The 20,210-nt window shown below is 35.8% G+C and overlaps 1 protein-coding gene across 1 annotated transcript; it reads left to right on the top strand.

Moving 5' to 3' along the window:
- Positions 1 to 128: 128 nt before the first annotated feature.
- Positions 129 to 20,022, top strand: LOC117330486 (probable ATP-dependent RNA helicase DDX20). Its single transcript, XM_033888786.1, has 11 exons — positions 129 to 395; positions 2,406 to 2,500; positions 3,139 to 3,307; positions 4,695 to 4,806; positions 6,295 to 6,437; positions 8,461 to 8,599; positions 8,852 to 8,993; positions 9,321 to 9,426; positions 10,647 to 10,748; positions 11,828 to 13,733; positions 19,621 to 20,022. Exons 1-10 carry the CDS (start codon positions 209 to 211, stop codon positions 13,672 to 13,674), a joined length of 3,042 nt encoding a protein of 1,013 aa, XP_033744677.1. The 5' UTR covers positions 129 to 208; the 3' UTR covers positions 13,675 to 13,733; positions 19,621 to 20,022.
- The last annotated feature ends 188 nt before the right edge of the window (positions 20,023 to 20,210 follow it).

The following is a 20,210-nucleotide window of genomic DNA, read 5'->3' as shown; positions in this document are numbered from 1 at the left end:
CCGGAAGTGGGCGATCAAGGTAACTTGACATTAAAACTGTTAAATCTAATTTCATTGGTCAATTACTTTTCCTTACGACATGTGCACCAATCACATTCCTTCTTATATACACACATTAGGCATATGCTCAAAGATGGTGGACAATCGTGTGGTAAACGCATGTTGGTACATTTAGGCCCAGCAAATATCAACTGATATTGTATCTAAAATGTCAGGGGCTGTTGCACACAATATCAGCGAGAAAAGGAGAACAAATGACGTCCTCATCAGTGATAACATTGATTTTGCAGGCCTGCTATTATCTCATCCGGTCCTGCAAGGATTGAAAAGTTCTGGGTTCGAAAGGCCTTCCCCTATACAATTGAAGGCAATTCCACTGGGAAGATGTGGCTTAGGTTTGTTTCACCATGATACAGGAAATGTGCATTGTTAGTTATGTTAGATATTGACCTTAAACAGGAGGTCAAGAAGCGAATATACGCTTATAACAGGTCGGGGAGAAGTCCTGATTTCACTATTGTAGTGGTATTCCACTATATTTAATGGCTATATATAGCTATATAATTTAATAGGATTTTAATAGGATAATTAATGGACGCAGGCATTGGTATGCCTCTATGTCCACATCTTGAATCTTATAATAATACATAATTAAACATTAGTTATTACTTCCGGGTTCAAGTCTGTAACTAGCTAAATTATTATATATATTTAAGTTCCAGATTTGCCCAATGGTTATCCAAGCCTATCTCAAAGTCCCTTATTGTTGAGCTCTGTATAAACAGAGTTATAAACAATAGCAAATCGAAACATTTATGACAGAAAAGGTATATGTGACAAAAAGCGAGAGTTATGGTCGGTAGGTACATGATCCTTGTCCTTGGTTGCTACGATAACTGTAAAAATTGAAATTTCACCTGTGCATTTTTCTGTAAAATCATTTTTTTGTAACCGGAAATTGCAATTTCTGTTTCATTTGCTTACTTTCTAATATCTAATTCATCTGAACGTCACAACAATCTGTATTTACTTTCCCGTAATTTTCCTAATCCAAACAGAGCCGCTGCAAGCGGAAGTGGAGTAACGCTAATTTTTTCTTGTTTTTTTTTTCTCACCCTGGAGATGCCAACCATCATTCTGATCTATTAGAGTTCCTTTCCTTCTTCCATTCGGTTAGTTTAGAGATTGAAAAACAGCGATTTCACAGAAAAATGCACAGGTGACATTTTAATTTTATTGCCGGTAAATGCTTCAATTTGCTACTGTTTATATAGCTATATATAGCTATTATAGTGGAATACCACTATAATAGTGAAATCAGGACTTCTCCCCGACCTGTATAAAAGGCACTTAACTGCTATTGCTATATAGCTAGTTATCGATACTCCAGCGAAATGTAAAGCCTCTCAATTCAGCTGTATGATTTTTTACCGTATTGTATTGATGTATGTGTAGCGTAATTGGACAGGGTCGATCATCGGCGAGTACCTCAATTGTAATTAGTAGAGCATCCGGCTAGTGTTCGGTGGTCCCAGGTTTGAACCCTGGTCTGGCCGTGCATTTTCCCACTCTCAGTCTCCTCAAGTACATTTGGAGCCTGTTATATATATATATATATATATAATTACCAAACCTTGTTTCAAGTGAGGTGAATATTTGACAAGGGGATATCAAAACCTGGATTGTGAGTTGTTAGGTCTTCGGGGTCAAAGACTTAAAATGAGGGAAGAGTGTAGCGAAACTGGACGGGGTCGATCATCAGCGAACAAGTAGCTCAATTGGTAGAGCATCTGGCTATATAGTGTTTGGAGGTCCCAGGTTTGAACCCCATTCTGGCCGTGCATTTTCCCACTCTTAATATATGTGCATGTGTAATAACCTCAAGCATTTTCGTTTATCATGGTACGGTTGGACTGGTTGGGTCAGAGTTGTTTGTTATAAAATAATGACGGCCCTAGTTATTTTAACTTGCTTTTGGACGAGATTTGGCAAAGACTTTCAAGGCCTGTTTTAATATACATGTATACAGTTCCGTCAAGATTTATGTATGAAATTTGTTAAAATTAAAAATTGGTGAACCAGATTGTCAACATAAGCAAACAGGCCTCAGGGTGGGGAAAACTGCTAACCAGCCTTGTATACGCCACTTAGAGTATTGATTTGTTGCTAAATATAGCCAAGATTGCATGAACACCAAATTTTGTACTTTCACACATGTGCAAATAAATCTTACCTTTGCATTTGTATGAAACAGGTGAAAAGGGGAACATATCAATTTTCTTCCCAAAAATCATTGTGATCGCGATCGGGAAAATTATGAAATGTTCCAGTTTAAATTTGTAAACCTTGATATTGTTTGATATATTGATAACATACAGTTAATTTTGCAATGGTTTACCTTTCAGACCTAATTGTCCAGGCAAAGTCAGGAACAGGGAAAACTTGTGTTTTTTCTGTTATTGCTCTTGAAGGTTTGCAAACAGCCAGCTTTGCATTACAGGTAATTAATAAATGAACTGTGATTCTTATTAAACAGCTAGCTACTGTGCGCATATTACACAAGTACCTCACTATGGTTATGGTATCCGTCAAATAACTACCTGTAAAATATGTAATAGCAATGGTTTTACTTAGCTTTACATAAATTTTTCAAGAGAAGAAACATTGTATTGCTTTTAATTGCTACAATGACATACTCTTCTCCCAGAAAGAAACTAACAGGTATGATATAATGATACTTTAGATATAGCAAGGTGATGTATTTGGTCAATATTTCCCTCAATCCTTACATGGGGACCAATTCAACTGAAAGAAAGTGGTCCTTATACATTTTTTTTTGTATTTCCAATGCCTCAGCTAGATGTTGATCTAAGAACTCAATTTTTTATTGGTCCATTAACTGAGCCATAAAGGAATCCTCCCTAGCCAAGTCAGAAGGAAGCAGATAAAAGGTTACCAATGTAGCTTATATTACTACATCAGATTACTAAAATGTTCTTTACTTTATATGTGACAAGCTTAAATCTGCATGTACATAGGAGTAAAAATGGCTTTATCACAAAAAATAGTCAATTTTAGTCATTTCATTTACTGTATCTGTTGAGCACTTCTCTTTTTGATGAATTATGGTCATTACAGGTGTTGGTGCTGGCTCCAACCAGGGAGATCGCAATCCAGATCTGGGATGTGATTCGTGGAATTGGAAGGAATGTGTCGCGTCTCTCCTGTCAGACTTTCATAGGAGGCATGCCTCTTCAGGAAGACCGACAGAAGCTTAAAAAATGTCACATCGCCGTTGGAACACCAGGTTCATATATAATCTAAAATTGTTTAACTATAAAGAATACAATGAAATTTCTTATTAAAAAAAGGACCAGACCATATTTCCTGGTATTTATTTTTATGAAACAACCTTATAAGCTATAATTTCCACTTAAAATATTTTATATGGTAAAATACAAATTTCAACAATTACCAGTAAGTCACATTTTTTATCATCTTAAACATTGATCACTCTTGTGGGATGGGTGGAAATGTGCAAGAGGTCATGATTAGGTAGAAAACAGGAATGTCTGAGAAAAATCCATATGGTTGGTCAGGTAGCCCCATGCCTGTATGAATTAAAAACAAGTCTGGTTTTCTTGGAAAGCCACTCTGCTATCCACTGCTCAACTCAACCACTGGCAAATTGGTATTACAGGGGTCGACATTAACTTTTTTCTGCACTTGTCCCTTTGGACAAGTAACATTTATATTCACTTGTCCGAATGGAATTATCACTTGTCCCACTTGAAAATTTTCAATTAAGTTTAATAATGTTTTTCGATGTCTGTGTGTCATGCAGTAAAATTATCACATTGCAATGACAACTATATTACTGATATTTATTGGTGTTTTGTCCAAGTTACATAATGAAGAAAATAAAATGCTACTGACTGCCTATTTTCGATTTACAGAAACTAAACTAGTCTTATAAGAATAGAAATAAACTGACTAAAACATGAACATAATTGTAGAAATGCAATAGTGCATAATTATCTGAAATACTAAATTTGCTAAATCTTGCAATAAATAGCGAGCCTGCATCTGTTGCCACTTTAGTCCTTCAAATTAACTTGCAATTTCCTTGTACGCTTTTATTCATATTCCTTTTTTTCCAATATGCATATTCAATTCAAAGACACCAATGGGACCGATTGAATATTTTTGAAAAACACAGAAAGTTTAGTTATCATCTGCATAGTGTTCTGAATTAAACTATTTTCGTTATGAACAAGTCACTTCCAATGTACACTATCCATGTTTTCGTTTCTTTTTTATCATAGGTATAAGGTGAAGTCTTGTGAATGTTGATTTTAGAATATAAATAAACAACATGAAGACAATATTGGTTACTTGTCTTGTCAGACAAGTGTTTTGATACTTTCACTTGTCCTACAGCAATTTAGTCTGGTACCGGACAAGCGGACAAGCCTTAATGTCGACCCCTGTATTAGACTGTTTTACAGCAAATATAGCAAAGGAAAAATAACAAGTAATAGCAGTTAGTTAAAGAGTCATGTGGTATTAGTAAAGGTTTTGTTATAACGGATACCTACTAATGAGAAGAACAAACTCAAAATATGTTTAGTGGAATTTTTTCCGAAGTAAGTTGGAATGAATTTGCTCTACAGTTTTGCTCGTTTGATTGACAGGTCGTATCAAACAATTGATTGAAAATGGAATGATGACAACAGACAGTATAAGGATGTTTATTTTGGATGAGGCAGACAAGTTACTGGAGGAAGGTTTTCAGGAACAAATCAAGTAAGTACAATATGTATGTGGTAGTCTATTACTAGGCTTGTTTCCCCTCACAGACAGAAGTCCGTGTTCTGACGACTTGTTGTGTATGCCTAGTTCAAAAACTAAAAGATAGATAATCTGATTTTCTAAACTCAGTGTCATTTCCTGTATGTTGATGCTTATATTGAAATTATTTTGAATCACTGTTGTTGATTACTATCTGTGGACGATGAAAGTACTTCACTACCTCGCCGAGTTGATTGTATGGGAGGTACTGACACAAACAGTAATCAACATCCCCACATGATACATGGCGATGATTGCCTGTAGCTGAAGTAGGCAGAGTTCTAATTAAAATGTTGACAACATCGGAAATTAAACAGAAATTTGGCACATGATTTCACATCACACATATCCATAGTGGTTAAAATAACGGCAGAAATAGGGATTTGGAATATCTAGTGGAACAGTTATATCGACAGCATATCATGTTTGCGGATCGAGTTCAGATTGCAAGTAGAACTGCATATCATGTTTGCAGATCGAGTTCAGATTGCAAGTAGAACTGTCGCTACCCCAAACGTCTTTGTGTACCACCATGATCAGGTCCACCGTTAGTACATGTACTAGTACTTTTTCAACAAAAACTATGTTCCTTATCGGAGTGTCGTCGTTTAATTGAAGTTGTGATGTACCTTGTGGCCAGGGCTGTTACGTGTTTATATAATAATATGTGATTTCACTTGATAATTATATCCACAGGAACCTGGCACAAATTCACTATGATCACATCTAGCATTTTAGCTAGGTATTTATTACAAAAAGTTTATCATGCATGCATACTTGAATTATTGAAGCCAAAGCGAGGTTGTAGTCAGGAATATTTGTCATCTTGCTCTAACTTTTCGAATGAGCAACAATGTTTTTTCTAACCTGAAAGAAGCTTACTAGTAGCTAATTAACCATCAATATAAAAAAATGTCTTATTTTGTGTTTGATCACATCATAATTGGTGCAAATACTGCAAGCTCGAATTCTCCCTATGTCGGGAACCCCTATACATGGCTGGGTACATGTGCAGAAGAAGTCGGTGTCCTTGAAAGGCCTTAAAGCCCCGGCTACTTTCAGCGAACTGTCCAATGATGAAACGTTTTACTCCCTGAAGCCACAGTTTATTTGTATTGGATAATGTACTATTGATACTGTTAGCAATAGTGTTATCGTCCACAGATAGGGTTCAATGACAGTAATTCGATCTAATCATTGTCTTGCTAGAAGCCTAGATTTGTGGACAAAATAAAATACCCAGGTAGCTTTAGAGAAAAAATTATATTCATGTATAAAATTCCTTATTACAACATTGATAACAAATGATTAATTGCTAATGAAAATGACTTTTCAATAAAAGTTGATAAATTCATGTTTTGGCCAGTAGTCTTTCTTTTTTACATACTGAATATCTGGATAACTGTGTTGCAGTTTTGTATAATAGTCTCTTTCTCTCCCTAGTTGGATCTACTCATCCCTACCTGAGAACAAGCAGATGCTGGCCTTGTCTGCTACATATCCAGAATATTTAGCTCAACACCTGACTGCTTACATGAGGAATCCTACCTTTCTCCGTCTCAACATCTCTGATCCTGCTCTTCTTGGTAAGTTTAACCAAAGGTGTCTGCTGTAGTCTAATGCTTGATACAATTTCCAAGTTTAATGAAAACCTTTTTTTCAATTGTACATTATAGCCCTTTCAAGTACAAGAAGAATTGTACATAAATATGTCTCCCCTGTCCTGCTTTGTCAGTATAGTAAGTTGTAAGCAAACACAAAATTCACTAAATTTCCGTTTTTTTTTCTTCTAAAACTACAAAAAAAAACACAACCCCTTAACGTTATAGTAAGGAAGCAACTTGTATATGTTATAAACATTTAAAAAAAATAAAATATTTTCTATATGGATAAATATTGATGCATTGCAAAACAAATATCAAATTTCGTAAAATCATGAATTCTGAAAAATCACCTAAATATGACATTAAACCCCAAAAATCACTCTTTCTGAATTGTGAGAAGAAAATACAGATGATAAATTATAGAATTCATTCCAATTTGGCTATGAATTAATTTGTTAATCAATTGGAAAAGCAATACAACTCTCTATGTGAACACTTTCATTGTTTGTTGTGGAGGTATAGATCATTTTTAGCTCACCTGGACCGAAGGTCCGGTGAGCTTATGCCATGGCGCAGCGTCCGTCGTCCGTCCGTCCGTCGTCCGTCCGTCCGTCCGTCAACATTTGCTTCAAATCGCTACTAGTCATAAAGTTCTTATTGGATTTTGACCAAATTTGGCCAGAAACATCCTTGGCAAAATGGGAACAGATTTTGCATAAATGGTGACTCTGACCCCTGAGGGGCCAAAGGGGCGGGGCCCAATAGAGGAAATAGAGGTAATTCCTTTAAATCGCTACTAGTCATAAAGTTATGAATGGATTTCAACCCAATTTGGTCAGAAACATCCTTGGGGGAAGGGGAACAGATTTTGCATAAATGGTGATTCTGACCCCCGAGGGGCCAAAGGGGCGGGGCCAAATATGGGAAATAGAGGTAATTCCTCTAAATCTCTACTAGTCATAAAGTTATGAATGGATTTGAACCCAATTTGGTCAGAAACATCCTTGGGGGAAGAGGAAGAGATTTTGAATAAATGGTGGCTCTGACCCCCAAGGGGCCAAAGGGGCGGGGCCCAATAGTGGAAATTAAGGTAATTCCTTTAAATCGCTACTTGTCATAAAGTTATGAATGTATTTCAACCCAATTTGGTCAGAAGCATCCTTTGGGGAAGGGGAAGAGATTTTGCATAAATGGTGGCTCTGACCCCCGAGGGGCCAAAGGGGCGGGGCCCAATAGGGGTAATAGAGGTAATTCCTTTAAATCACTACTAGTCATAAAGTTATGAATGGATTTGAACCCAATTTGGTCAGAAATATCCTTGGGGGAAGGGGAACAGATTTTGCATAAATGGTGATTCTGACCCCCGAGGGGCCAAAGGGGCGGGGCCAAATATGGGAAATAGAGGTAATTCCTCTAAATCTCTACTAGTCATAAAGTTGTGAACGGATTTGAACCCAATTTGGTCAGAAACATCCTTGGGGGAAGGGGAACAGATTTTGCATAAATGGTGGCTCTGACCCTAAAGGGGCCAAAAGGGAGGGGCCCAGTGGGGGAAATAGAGGTAATACCTTTGAATCGCTACTACTCATCAAGTTATGAATGGATTTGAACCCAATTTGGTCAGAAACAGGGGAACAGATTTTGCATAAATGGTGACTCTGACCCCCGAATGGCCAAAGGGGTGGGCCCAATAGGTGAAATAGAGGTAATTCCTTTAAATCGCTACTAGTCATAAAGTGATGAAAGCATGTTCTATAAACAATTCTTGAGGTCTTTCAGACCTTAGAGAGTCTGGACTTCATTAATCTTTAAAGCAGTTCGGATTCCCACACTATAACCATATATAGCATTGTTAGAGTTTTACAAATAAAACAATTTGAATATGAACATTATTTCAACATTTGGTCTTATCCAACCAGGTGAGCGATACAGGCCCCATGGGCCTCTTGTTATTAACATCATCTTTTAACTGTTTTCTGATTTGGGATGTTTTTTTTATTGCCAGGAATTAACCAGTATTTCCGATCCGTGCCCTTTCATCCATTGCCACACAAACAATTTGAGAACAAGACCAAGGTTGTCACAGAGATACTTTCCTCTGTGAATTTCCAGCAGTGTCTGATCTTCTCAAACTTACAAACAAGGTAAAGATTTCATTTATAGTGTTCTACACATCTCACAGCATTTCCAATGTAGATGAAATGAGTGTCTGATTAATTCTAATAGTTTTAAAACTGTAATATATGTACACTAGAACACATAATTCACAAAAATGTAAAACTTATTTCAGCTGTATTCTTAAAATCTCATGAATCCAGTTTATTTTCATATGATAAGTCAAATAAACCATATAAGGTATTATATTAGTAGAGAAAATATACATGTTTTTTTGACAGAGCACAGAACATGGCAGACACCCTGACAAGTCTAGGATGGCCAACCGCATGTATTGCTGGACGTCTGGATCAAAAGGACCGGAACGAGGCCATGAGTAAACTGAAGACCTACAAGTGCCGGGTTCTAATATCTACTGATCTGGTAAGTCATAGGTCAATGTTACTAATACAAATGTATGTCATAGATCAATGTTACTAATACACATGTAGGTCATAGGTCATTGTTACTTATACAAATGTTAGTCATAGGTCAATGTTACTAATACACATGTAGGTCACAGGTCAATATGACTTTACAAATGTAGGTTACAGGTCAATGCTACTAATACGAATGTAGGTCACAGGACAGTGTTACTGGTTCTATTATCTATAAATCTGATTTGTCATTAGATTATATAATGTTTCTACCCTGAATAGTTTGAATCAAACTGTTGCAGCCTTTGTCTATAATGTATCTTTGTCTCTCCAGACATCCAGAGGAATTGATGCAGACAAAGTGGATTTGGTCATGAACCTGGACATTCCCAAAGACCACGAGACATATCTCCACAGGATCGGGCGGGCAGGGAGGTTTGGTAAGAGCATGCTTTACAAGATCACAAACATTACCTTTTATAATCACAGAACACAGCAGGCATGCTCGCTAAGTAGACAACACGCTGTCTCAAAGGTCACTGCAGAACACATAGTCCTACTTCACAGTGTCATCTGTGGAAGGCACTTATAGTATAATTTGTTAGGTGGTGGGAATAAATACCTATATGTTTTTTTCATATTTGATGGGTAGTGGGGTCTCCCACCCCTCCCTCACGGATTATTTTGAAACAGCCCTGAAAACATATATTCAGTAAACATTATTATTTCAATTGAAAAGTCAATAGAATGTCAATAGCTAAATTGTGTCTGTTCACATAAGTACACAAAACTTTTAACCAAAGGATAAAGAACAGTAGATTAGACTGTCGGCCATGTAGTCTCGGGTGAAGATCTGAGGTGCGTGGTTTGACGCTTCCTACCCGGGTCAGTTTGTATTTCTCGGGAAGCTGAGTAACAGGCCAATCTGTGCTGTCTTGATTGTGTCCGAGGGCAAAACACTTTACCCTAATTGCTCTAGATGGCATGTGACAGGCCTACTGTATGTTGATCAGCGAGGTAGTCACCAACTACTACAAGGATACTTCACCTCAAAGTGACCCTGGCTATTTATTGGGCAAAAAACCCAGCAAACACATAATATACTTTCAATATATATATATATACAATGTATCATATACAATGTATCATATACACTATGTGTTGGTGATACGAAGATATAGATTTGAATTTCCTGTCGTAGTTGCACCGAGAGAAATATTTATAATATATGTACAATTTGTATCCATGTATGTAAATACATTACGATCCAGGTATTCATATCAGCTTATAGACAACTTCCACAATGATCATGTCAGGGTATCGGGCCGACCATCACTGCACCATTGAAACGTTCTTTTTAAGAACGCCAATGTGGTGCAGCGGATAAGCTGCGGGTATTTCTGGCTAGGCGATTGGGTGCCATAGATCGTGAGTTCGAGGCTCGGTCAGGGCACGAGTCAAAAAGTTGTCTTCCTTCGTCATTTGTGTTACTATGTCATATATATACATTATTAAGATGCACATATTGTAGTATTTATCACAAAGTGTTATAGAGTTTTATCTTAACGAAAATCCTATTTCATGGTATATCATAATGAAATACAAGAATAAAAATATTGAGTGTTGTAACAGTACAGATGAGTGTTGATGATCTTAACAGGAACATTCGGTGCTGCGGTTACCATCATCAGCCAAGGGCAGGAGGAGCTTGATCTTCAGTCAGTAGAGGAGAAATGTAACACTCATATCTCACCACTACCCGGTAAGTTTGCTGACTTGTATATGACAAAGGTGAAGGTTTGGATATGTCAAATCCTAAAGTGGTTTATTGAAGGATGGCTTGACTTGTTTACTTCAATGCTGCCAACAGATGTTCTGAAATATCTTTAAAAATATTTTTAACTTTCTGTTCTTCGTTGATAATTCTGTAAATGGTAAGCAACAAAAATAAGAAAGAAATTTTTGAACATGTCCTAAAATGTGACATGCTTGAACTTCATAAATTCAGCCACCACCATCAAATGTAATCTGTTTGTCCATCTATCCAGCCACCACTAATCTGGTTACCTACTATCCAGCCACCACTAACCTGGTTACCTACTATCCAGCCACCACTAACCTGGTTACCTACTATCCAGTCACTACTAACCTGGTTACCTACTATCCAGCCACCACTAACCTGGTTACCTACTATCCAGCCACCACTAACCTGGTTACCTACTATCCAGCCACCACTAACCTGGTTACCTAATATCCAGCCACCACTAACCTGGTTACCTACTATCCAGCCACCACTAACCTGGTTACCTACTATCCAGCCACCACTAACCTGGTTACCTACTATCCAGCCACCACTAATCTGGTTACCTACTATCCAGCCACCATTAATCTGGTTACCTACTATCTAGCCACCATTAATCTGGTTACCTACTATCTAGCCACCACTAATCTGGTTACCTACTATCTAGCCACCATTAATCTGGTTACCTACTATCTAGCCACCACTAATCTGGTTACCTACTATCTAGCCACCATTAATCTGGTTACCTACTATCTAGCCACCACTAACCTGGTTACCTACTATCTAGCCACCATTAATCTGGTTACCTACTATCTAGCCACCACTAATCTGGTTACCTACTATCTAGCCACCATTAATCTGGTTACCTACTATCTAGCCACCACTAACCTGGTTACCTACTATCTAGCCACCACTAATCTGGTTACCTAATATCCAGCCACCACTAATCTGTGCCTTTATCCAGCCACAACCAATCTGTTTGTCCCACTCTTCAAATACAATTTAACCACTTTCACAATCCTTGTTACGTCTTTTTTCAGATCCAATACCCAAGGATCTACCAAAGTCTGAATGTAGAATTACCATTGATGATGTGGTCTCCTCAGAACAGATCAAAACTTCACCAAAACACCAGAAGACCTTCCTTCAAAGGAAAAGGGGCAACAGACGAAACAAAAATAAACAAAGCAAAGATTCATCACACGAACAGAAAGACGATCAAACAAACTTACAGGAAGATAAATTAGTGATAATTGACGAGATGTCGTCAGATAAACAAAATGACGACTTGAACACAAATGGGTTTGACAGTACTCTCACAGAAACAGTGGATAGTACAGGACCTGATCAGAACGAAGCACAGAAAAACAAGATGGTTGACAAGATAACTGAGGGGTTTAGTGACATTTCCTTCAAGCATGAAGTGAAAACAACAGCTCTTATGGGCAGTGATAAAGACTCAGAAACGGAGGATCTGAATTCAAATCTCTTTACTGGTGAAAACTGTGACAATTTTACATATCTTCCATCAAGTGGAAGTGATGTAACTAATTCTAGTTTACTTCCTCAAATTCCGTCCTTTAAAACTTCTGTGTGTTACAGACCTGTCTCCAACCCTCATACCTATGACAGTGCTAAATTAGACTTGGAGCATTACAAGAATAATGATGATAAATACGAGACAGTGGATGCTAACGACAAACAATTCAAGGTCAAGGTTACTAACAATGCTCGGCGCTCTGTTGATCAAGCAGTCAAAGAGGATTTACGACGGAAAGTATACCTTGTTCTTCAGAACCCCAAAAGTTTGACTGTATCTGATAGAGTTGTGCAACCGGATGTGACGGACAGTACCGCATTGAAACCACTGTCAGTGTTAGTTACTAATGGAAAAAGTGAGCGACAAAATGTATCTGATGAGAAGGACATTAGTGTACAACAACGTGACAGTGGTTTGTTGACAGTATGTACTCAGGTGAAGAAAACTGTTATTCCGTCAGAACAGTCTAGCCAGGGCAGTGATAACGTCCAGGAACAAATTGTCTGGGACAGTGGTACAGCTGGGGATCATGTGCCATCTACCATCCTCAGGTCTGTACCGAAATCACATGCTGACCGATACAAGGAAAAACAATCAAAAGTCTGTCATTCTAAATCCACTACCAAAAGTTCTGGCACAAGTAAATCCTCTATTGCAAGGACAACTGTTGATTCACACGACATTCCAGTAGACGATAATCCCGAGCCCTCTCAGGCATTAACGACTGCAATTGCAAATGTTATGAAAAGGATACTGAGTCATGAAAAGTGTAGTAAAAAACAATTAGAAGAAAAGGTTTTTAGATTTTTGAAAAGATCCATACAAACTGAAGAGAGGTTGAAAAATGACGATGGAGAGGAAAATGAAGAGTCTGATCTATCAGAGACCGACTCATCGTCTGATAGTGATTCATCAGGAGAGGAATCGGACGACGAGAGGACACAGGTAGAGGAGGAAGACCCAGTAGATGATTATCTGGAAGAGGATGATTGTTACGAGGAGTATCTACACGATAAAGAATACAGAAATCAGACAGAATGGGACGAATGTATAGAACATGGTGATGATGACGATGATGAATATGTAAATTATGATACATATGGTGAAAATCCTGGAGTGTCAGAATATACACCACAATACTCTCAGTGGAATGCGTGGGGGTATCCCTGTCCTGTCTCGCCCTATTACTACCAATACCCTGTCTACTGGTGCTATCCGATGTGTTATCCTGGTTATCCGCCCCTCGGGTACCAGCCGTGGGGCACCAACACGCAAACTCAGCAATACCTACAGACTGTCATGAACAATCAAGCCCATTACATCCATCAAATGCTGCACAGAACATAAGTCTCTTTTTCCGTTGGATGTGACATAGTGATAAGAAAATATGTATGTTTTAATGTGGACTTAGGTAGCAGTGTACAGTAAAAATGCCAAATTCTGAAAAATATGGCACATGCTTTAGATATGTAAACATTGCCAGTTAACCTTACATATAACCTCTAATAAAGTATATATATTTGAAATCTGTACAACATTTGCAATTTTAATAGAGCTCTGAAGGATAAGTAAACTGATATTTTCTGTGATTTTTAGAGCTGTGAATACCATGGTAACAGCTTAAAAAATTCTCAAAAATTGCAAAATATTATGATATTTGACCCAAAATGGCACAATTCTCTATACAATTTTTTTTCTGAAACCTATTTAAAGTTAAATATCTCTATCCCAAAGACAGAATTAATCTTGTTTGGACATATGTTGTAAATTAAGTTTTTCCGCTATCTTACCTTTTCTGTGGGCTTCCATTTTGCGCTGTAGGCGAAACTAAATTTCCTGTGTAAACACACGTTCGGAAAATCCGGATATTTAAAATCCGGAACCAATTCATTGATTTTTGTTTTAATAAATGTGAAGCCTGTATGTACTACTTCATACTGGATATACCAATTATAGTGTACATTTATTTTTTCATTTTTTATACATATCATAATACAGGAGTTATTTGCTTAACAAAAAAATTGCCCATGGCCAGGCTGTCTTACTGTGGTGTGCTACCTTATACATCATTTTTGTTAATTCTAATTTTACTAAAAACCCCATGAATGTCTAGAATATGTTCCGACGAACAAAATGACATATCGGGTTTCTGTGTATCTTTAATCATCACCGAGTATTGCTGATTTCCCTGAGAGGTGTATTTTGACAACTTTTTCTCCCAATCCAGTAATAAGGGGAGGTAATTTTAAAGATGAAAACTCCCATAATTCTGTATATCTCTTGAATAAAGTTGTGTTTTGAGTTGAATGTGGTACTTTGAGTCTCTGTGCATGTAATCAAGCAAAAAATACTATACAACTATCAAATTTTGCCTTGTAATATGACGTCATAGTTACCATGACGTCATCAGTAACTATGATGTCATCAGATGGTATCTATGACGTCATAAATACTCAATGGTGTCATAATAAATAACCAAATTCCTTTCCAAACCTCAGCTTAGCAACACAACAATATTCTAACTGATAAATCATGACATGACATCCAAGATTTCAAAATGTCATGCCTATGACATCACAGTCATCTGTTTCCACCCCGGTAATTCAGATATGTACCAATGATCATATGAAAGTGTCCGCTGATCCCATTTTATGCGGAAAATGCTATTTTTTTCTGCTTTACCGAAGGAAGTGACAATAATTGACAATATTGTATCAACCGTACACTCCATCAATTGAAATTACATGCTTACCAATGTATAAATAAATTGAAAATAATGGTTTCACCAAATATTTCAAAAAATAACACTTACTGTAATAGTTTCCATGGATACGGGGTAATAAATCAGGTAAAACAAACCAGAATTCAGTCTATATGGTTTGTTAGATACCCCATAAGTTATTTTGGGTTTGTTATAAAACATAGAATATCTTTTCAATTTACACTGACTCATTAACATTATGCTTAATTAACCCACCCTTAAAATGGGTAAATATGCGAGTTACCTCCCTTGATTCCTCTAATATGACAAGCCAGATAATAAACAAGTTTTAAATTGTTTTTATGCATTTTTGAGCAATAATGAACTAAAATGAAGCTTAATCAAGCATAATTAAGCACAATTTCCAAAAAATAACATTTTTCAGCCCTTATAAGGTAGCAGTGTACAGTAAAAATGCCAAATTCTGAAAAATATGGCACATGCTTTAGATATGTAAACATTGCCAGTTAACCTTACATATAACCTCTAATAAAGTATATATATTTGAAATCTGTACAACATTTGCAATTTTAATAGAGCTCTGAAGGATAAGTAAACTGATATTTTCTGTGATTTTTAGAGCTGTGAATACCATGGTAACAGCTTAAAAAATTCTCAAAAATTGCAAAATATTATGATATTTGACCCAAAATGGCACAATTCTCTACACAATTTTTTTTCTGAAACCTATTTAAAGTTAAATATCTCTATCCCAAAGACAGAATTAATCTTGTTTGGACATATGTTGTAAATTAAGTTTTTCCGCTATCTTACCTTTTCTGTGGGCTTCCATTTTGCGCTGTAGGCGAAACTAAATTTCCTGTGTAAACACACGTTCGGAAAATCCGGATATTTAAAATCCGGAACCAATTCATTGATTTTTGTTTTAATAAATGTGAAGCCTGTATGTACTACTTCATACTGGATATACCAATTATAGTGTACATTTATTTTTTCATTTTTTATACATATCATAATACAGGAGTTATTTGCTTAACAAAAAAATTGCCCATGGCCAGGCTGTCTTACTGTGGTGTGCTACCTTATACATCATTTTTGTTAATTCTAATTTTACTAAAAACCCCATGAATGTCTAGAATATGTTCCGACGAACAAAATGACATATCGGGTTTCTGTGTATCTTTAATCATCACCGAGTATTGCTGATTTCCCTGAGAGGTGTATTTTGACAACTTTTTCTCCCAATCCAGTAATAAGGGGAGGTAATTTTAAAGATGAAAACTCCCATAATTCTGTATATCTCTTGAATAAAGTTGTGTTTTGAGTTGAATGTGGTACTTTGAGTCTCTGTGCATGTAATCAAGCAAAAAATACTATACAACTATCAAATTTTGCCTTGTAATATGACGTCATAGTTACCATGACGTCATCAGTAACTATGATGTCATCAGATGGTATCTATGACGTCATAAATACTCAATGGTGTCATAATAAATAACCAAATTCCTTTCCAAACCTCAGCTTAGCAACACAACAATATTCTAACTGATAAATCATGACATGACATCCAAGATTTCAAAATGTCATGCCTATGACATCACAGTCATCTGTTTCCACCCCGGTAATTCAGATATGTACCAATGATCATATGAAAGTGTCCGCTGATCCCATTTTATGCGGAAAATGCTATTTTTTTCTGCTTTACCGAAGGAAGTGACAATAATTGACAATATTGTATCAACCGTACACTCCATCAATTGAAATTACATGCTTACCAATGTATAAATAAATTGAAAATAATGGTTTCACCAAATATTTCAAAAAATAACACTTACTGTAATAGTTTCCATGGATACGGGGTAATAAATCAGGTAAAACAAACCAGAATTCAGTCTATATGGTTTGTTAGATACCCCATAAGTTATTTTGGGTTTGTTATAAAACATAGAATATCTTTTCAATTTACACTGACTCATTAACATTATGCTTAATTAACCCACCCTTAAAATGGGTAAATATGCGAGTTACCTCCCTTGATTCCTCTAATATGACAAGCCAGATAATAAACAAGTTTTAAATTGTTTTTATGCATTTTTGAGCAATAATGAACTAAAATGAAGCTTAATCAAGCATAATTAAGCACAATTTCCAAAAAATAACATTTTTCAGCCCTTATAAGGTAGCAGTGTACAGTAAAAATGCCAAATTCTGAAAAATATGGCACATGCTTTAGATATGTAAACATTGCCAGTTAACCTTACATATAACCTCTAATAAAGTATATATATTTGAAATCTGTACAACATTTGCAATTTTAATAGAGCTCTGAAGGATAAGTAAACTGATATTTTCTGTGATTTTTAGAGCTGTGAATACCATGGTAACAGCTTAAAAAATTCTCAAAAATTGCAAAATATTATGATATTTGACCCAAAATGGCACAATTCTCTACACAATTTTTTTTCTGAAACCTATTTAAAGTTAAATATCTCTATCCCAAAGACAGAATTAATCTTGTTTGGACATATGTTGTAAATTAAGTTTTTCCGCTATCTTACCTTTTCTGTGGGCTTCCATTTTGCGCTGTAGGCGAAACTAAATTTCCTGTGTAAACACACGTTCGGAAAATCCGGATATTTAAAATCCGGAACCAATTCATTGATTTTTGTTTTAATAAATGTGAAGCCTGTATGTACTACTTCATACTGGATATACCAATTATAGTGTACATTTATTTTTTCATTTTTTATACATATCATAATACAGGAGTTATTTGCTTAACAAAAAAATTGCCCATGGCCAGGCTGTCTTACTGTGGTGTGCTACCTTATACATCATTTTTGTTAATTCTAATTTTACTAAAAACCCCATGAATGTCTAGAATATGTTCCGACGAACAAAATGACATATCGGGTTTCTGTGTATCTTTAATCATCACCGAGTATTGCTGATTTCCCTGAGAGGTGTATTTTGACAACTTTTTCTCCCAATCCAGTAATAAGGGGAGGTAATTTTAAAGATGAAAACTCCCATAATTCTGTATATCTCTTGAATAAAGTTGTGTTTTGAGTTGAATGTGGTACTTTGAGTCTCTGTGCATGTAATCAAGCAAAAAATACTATACAACTATCAAATTTTGCCTTGTAATATGACGTCATAGTTACCATGACGTCATCAGTAACTATGATGTCATCAGATGGTATCTATGACGTCATAAATACTCAATGGTGTCATAATAAATAACCAAATTCCTTTCCAAACCTCAGCTTAGCAACACAACAATATTCTAACTGATAAATCATGACATGACATCCAAGATTTCAAAATGTCATGCCTATGACATCACAGTCATCTGTTTCCACCCCGGTAATTCAGATATGTACCAATGATCATATGAAAGTGTCCGCTGATCCCATTTTATGCGGAAAATGCTATTTTTTTCTGCTTTACCGAAGGAAGTGACAATAATTGACAATATTGTATCAACCGTACACTCCATCAATTGAAATTACATGCTTACCAATGTATAAATAAATTGAAAATAATGGTTTCACCAAATATTTCAAAAAATAACACTTACTGTAATAGTTTCCATGGATACGGGGTAATAAATCAGGTAAAACAAACCAGAATTCAGTCTATATGGTTTGTTAGATACCCCATAAGTTATTTTGGGTTTGTTATAAAACATAGAATATCTTTTCAATTTACACTGACTCATTAACATTATGCTTAATTAACCCACCCTTAAAATGGGTAAATATGCGAGTTACCTCCCTTGATTCCTCTAATATGACAAGCCAGATAATAAACAAGTTTTAAATTGTTTTTATGCATTTTTGAGCAATAATGAACTAAAATGAAGCTTAATCAAGCATAATTAAGCACAATTTCCAAAAAATAACATTTTTCAGCCCTTATAAGGTAGCAGTGTACAGTAAAAATGCCAAATTCTGAAAAATATGGCACATGCTTTAGATATGTAAACATTGCCAGTTAACCTTACATATAACCTCTAATAAAGTATATATATTTGAAATCTGTACAACATTTGCAATTTTAATAGAGCTCTGAAGGATAAGTAAACTGATATTTTCTGTGATTTTTAGAGCTGTGAATACCATGGTAACAGCTTAAAAAATTCTCAAAAATTGCAAAATATTATGATATTTGACCCAAAATGGCACAATTCTCTACACAATTTTTTTTCTGAAACCTATTTAAAGTTAAATATCTCTATCCCAAAGACAGAATTAATCTTGTTTGGACATATGTTGTAAATTAAGTTTTTCCGCTATCTTACCTTTTCTGTGGGCTTCCATTTTGCGCTGTAGGCGAAACTAAATTTCCTGTGTAAACACACGTTCGGAAAATCCGGATATTTAAAATCCGGAACCAATTCATTGATTTTTGTTTTAATAAATGTGAAGCCTGTATGTACTACTTCATACTGGATATACCAATTATAGTGTACATTTATTTTTTCATTTTTTATACATATCATAATACAGGAGTTATTTGCTTAACAAAAAAATTGCCCATGGCCAGGCTGTCTTACTGTGGTGTGCTACCTTATGTGGCCATTTCTAATAACACTAATTAGTTATCAAACATTTTTTTTCCGTAGGGTCCTTGCTAATTTGATAGATATATTTTGGTCATTTCTAATAACATTCGATCATGAAACAATTTTCTGTAGCATGCTTTCCAATCTGAATAGAATACAGACCAACATTATACACTCCGTTCATAACAGTGTATACCTGGTAATGATAATCTGTATTTTTATTAGAATGGGTCCTTGCTAATTTGATTGATACTACTGTGTCATCTAGATGGATTTGAAATCCTTTTCTATACAAGTTGTTATGAATTATTATTGTACATGTTGAATCTAGCAATGCAAGTTGTTTTGGGCTTCTATATGTAAAACTAAGCTTCAATTTTATAATTGATTAAAACATTGATATGAATTGTTGTTTGTTTTTCGGTTACTAAAGATCCCAGAGGGATCTTGGTACTCAACATTGTAGATGTTTATAGGTCCTATGTATTTTTAAGTCATCTGACCCGAAGGATCTGGATGACCTATTAATCATCATGCTTCGTCTGCCGTGCACAGTACGCTGTGTGTAAACTTTTCACATTTCAAACTTGTTCT

The sequence above is a fragment of the Pecten maximus genome, chromosome 7 (genome assembly GCF_902652985.1).
Source record: "Pecten maximus chromosome 7, xPecMax1.1, whole genome shotgun sequence".
NCBI lineage: Eukaryota > Metazoa > Mollusca > Bivalvia > Pectinida > Pectinidae > Pecten > Pecten maximus.
The sequence above is the reverse complement of the archived record's forward strand: the minus strand, read 5'-3'. Positions and strand labels throughout refer to the sequence as shown.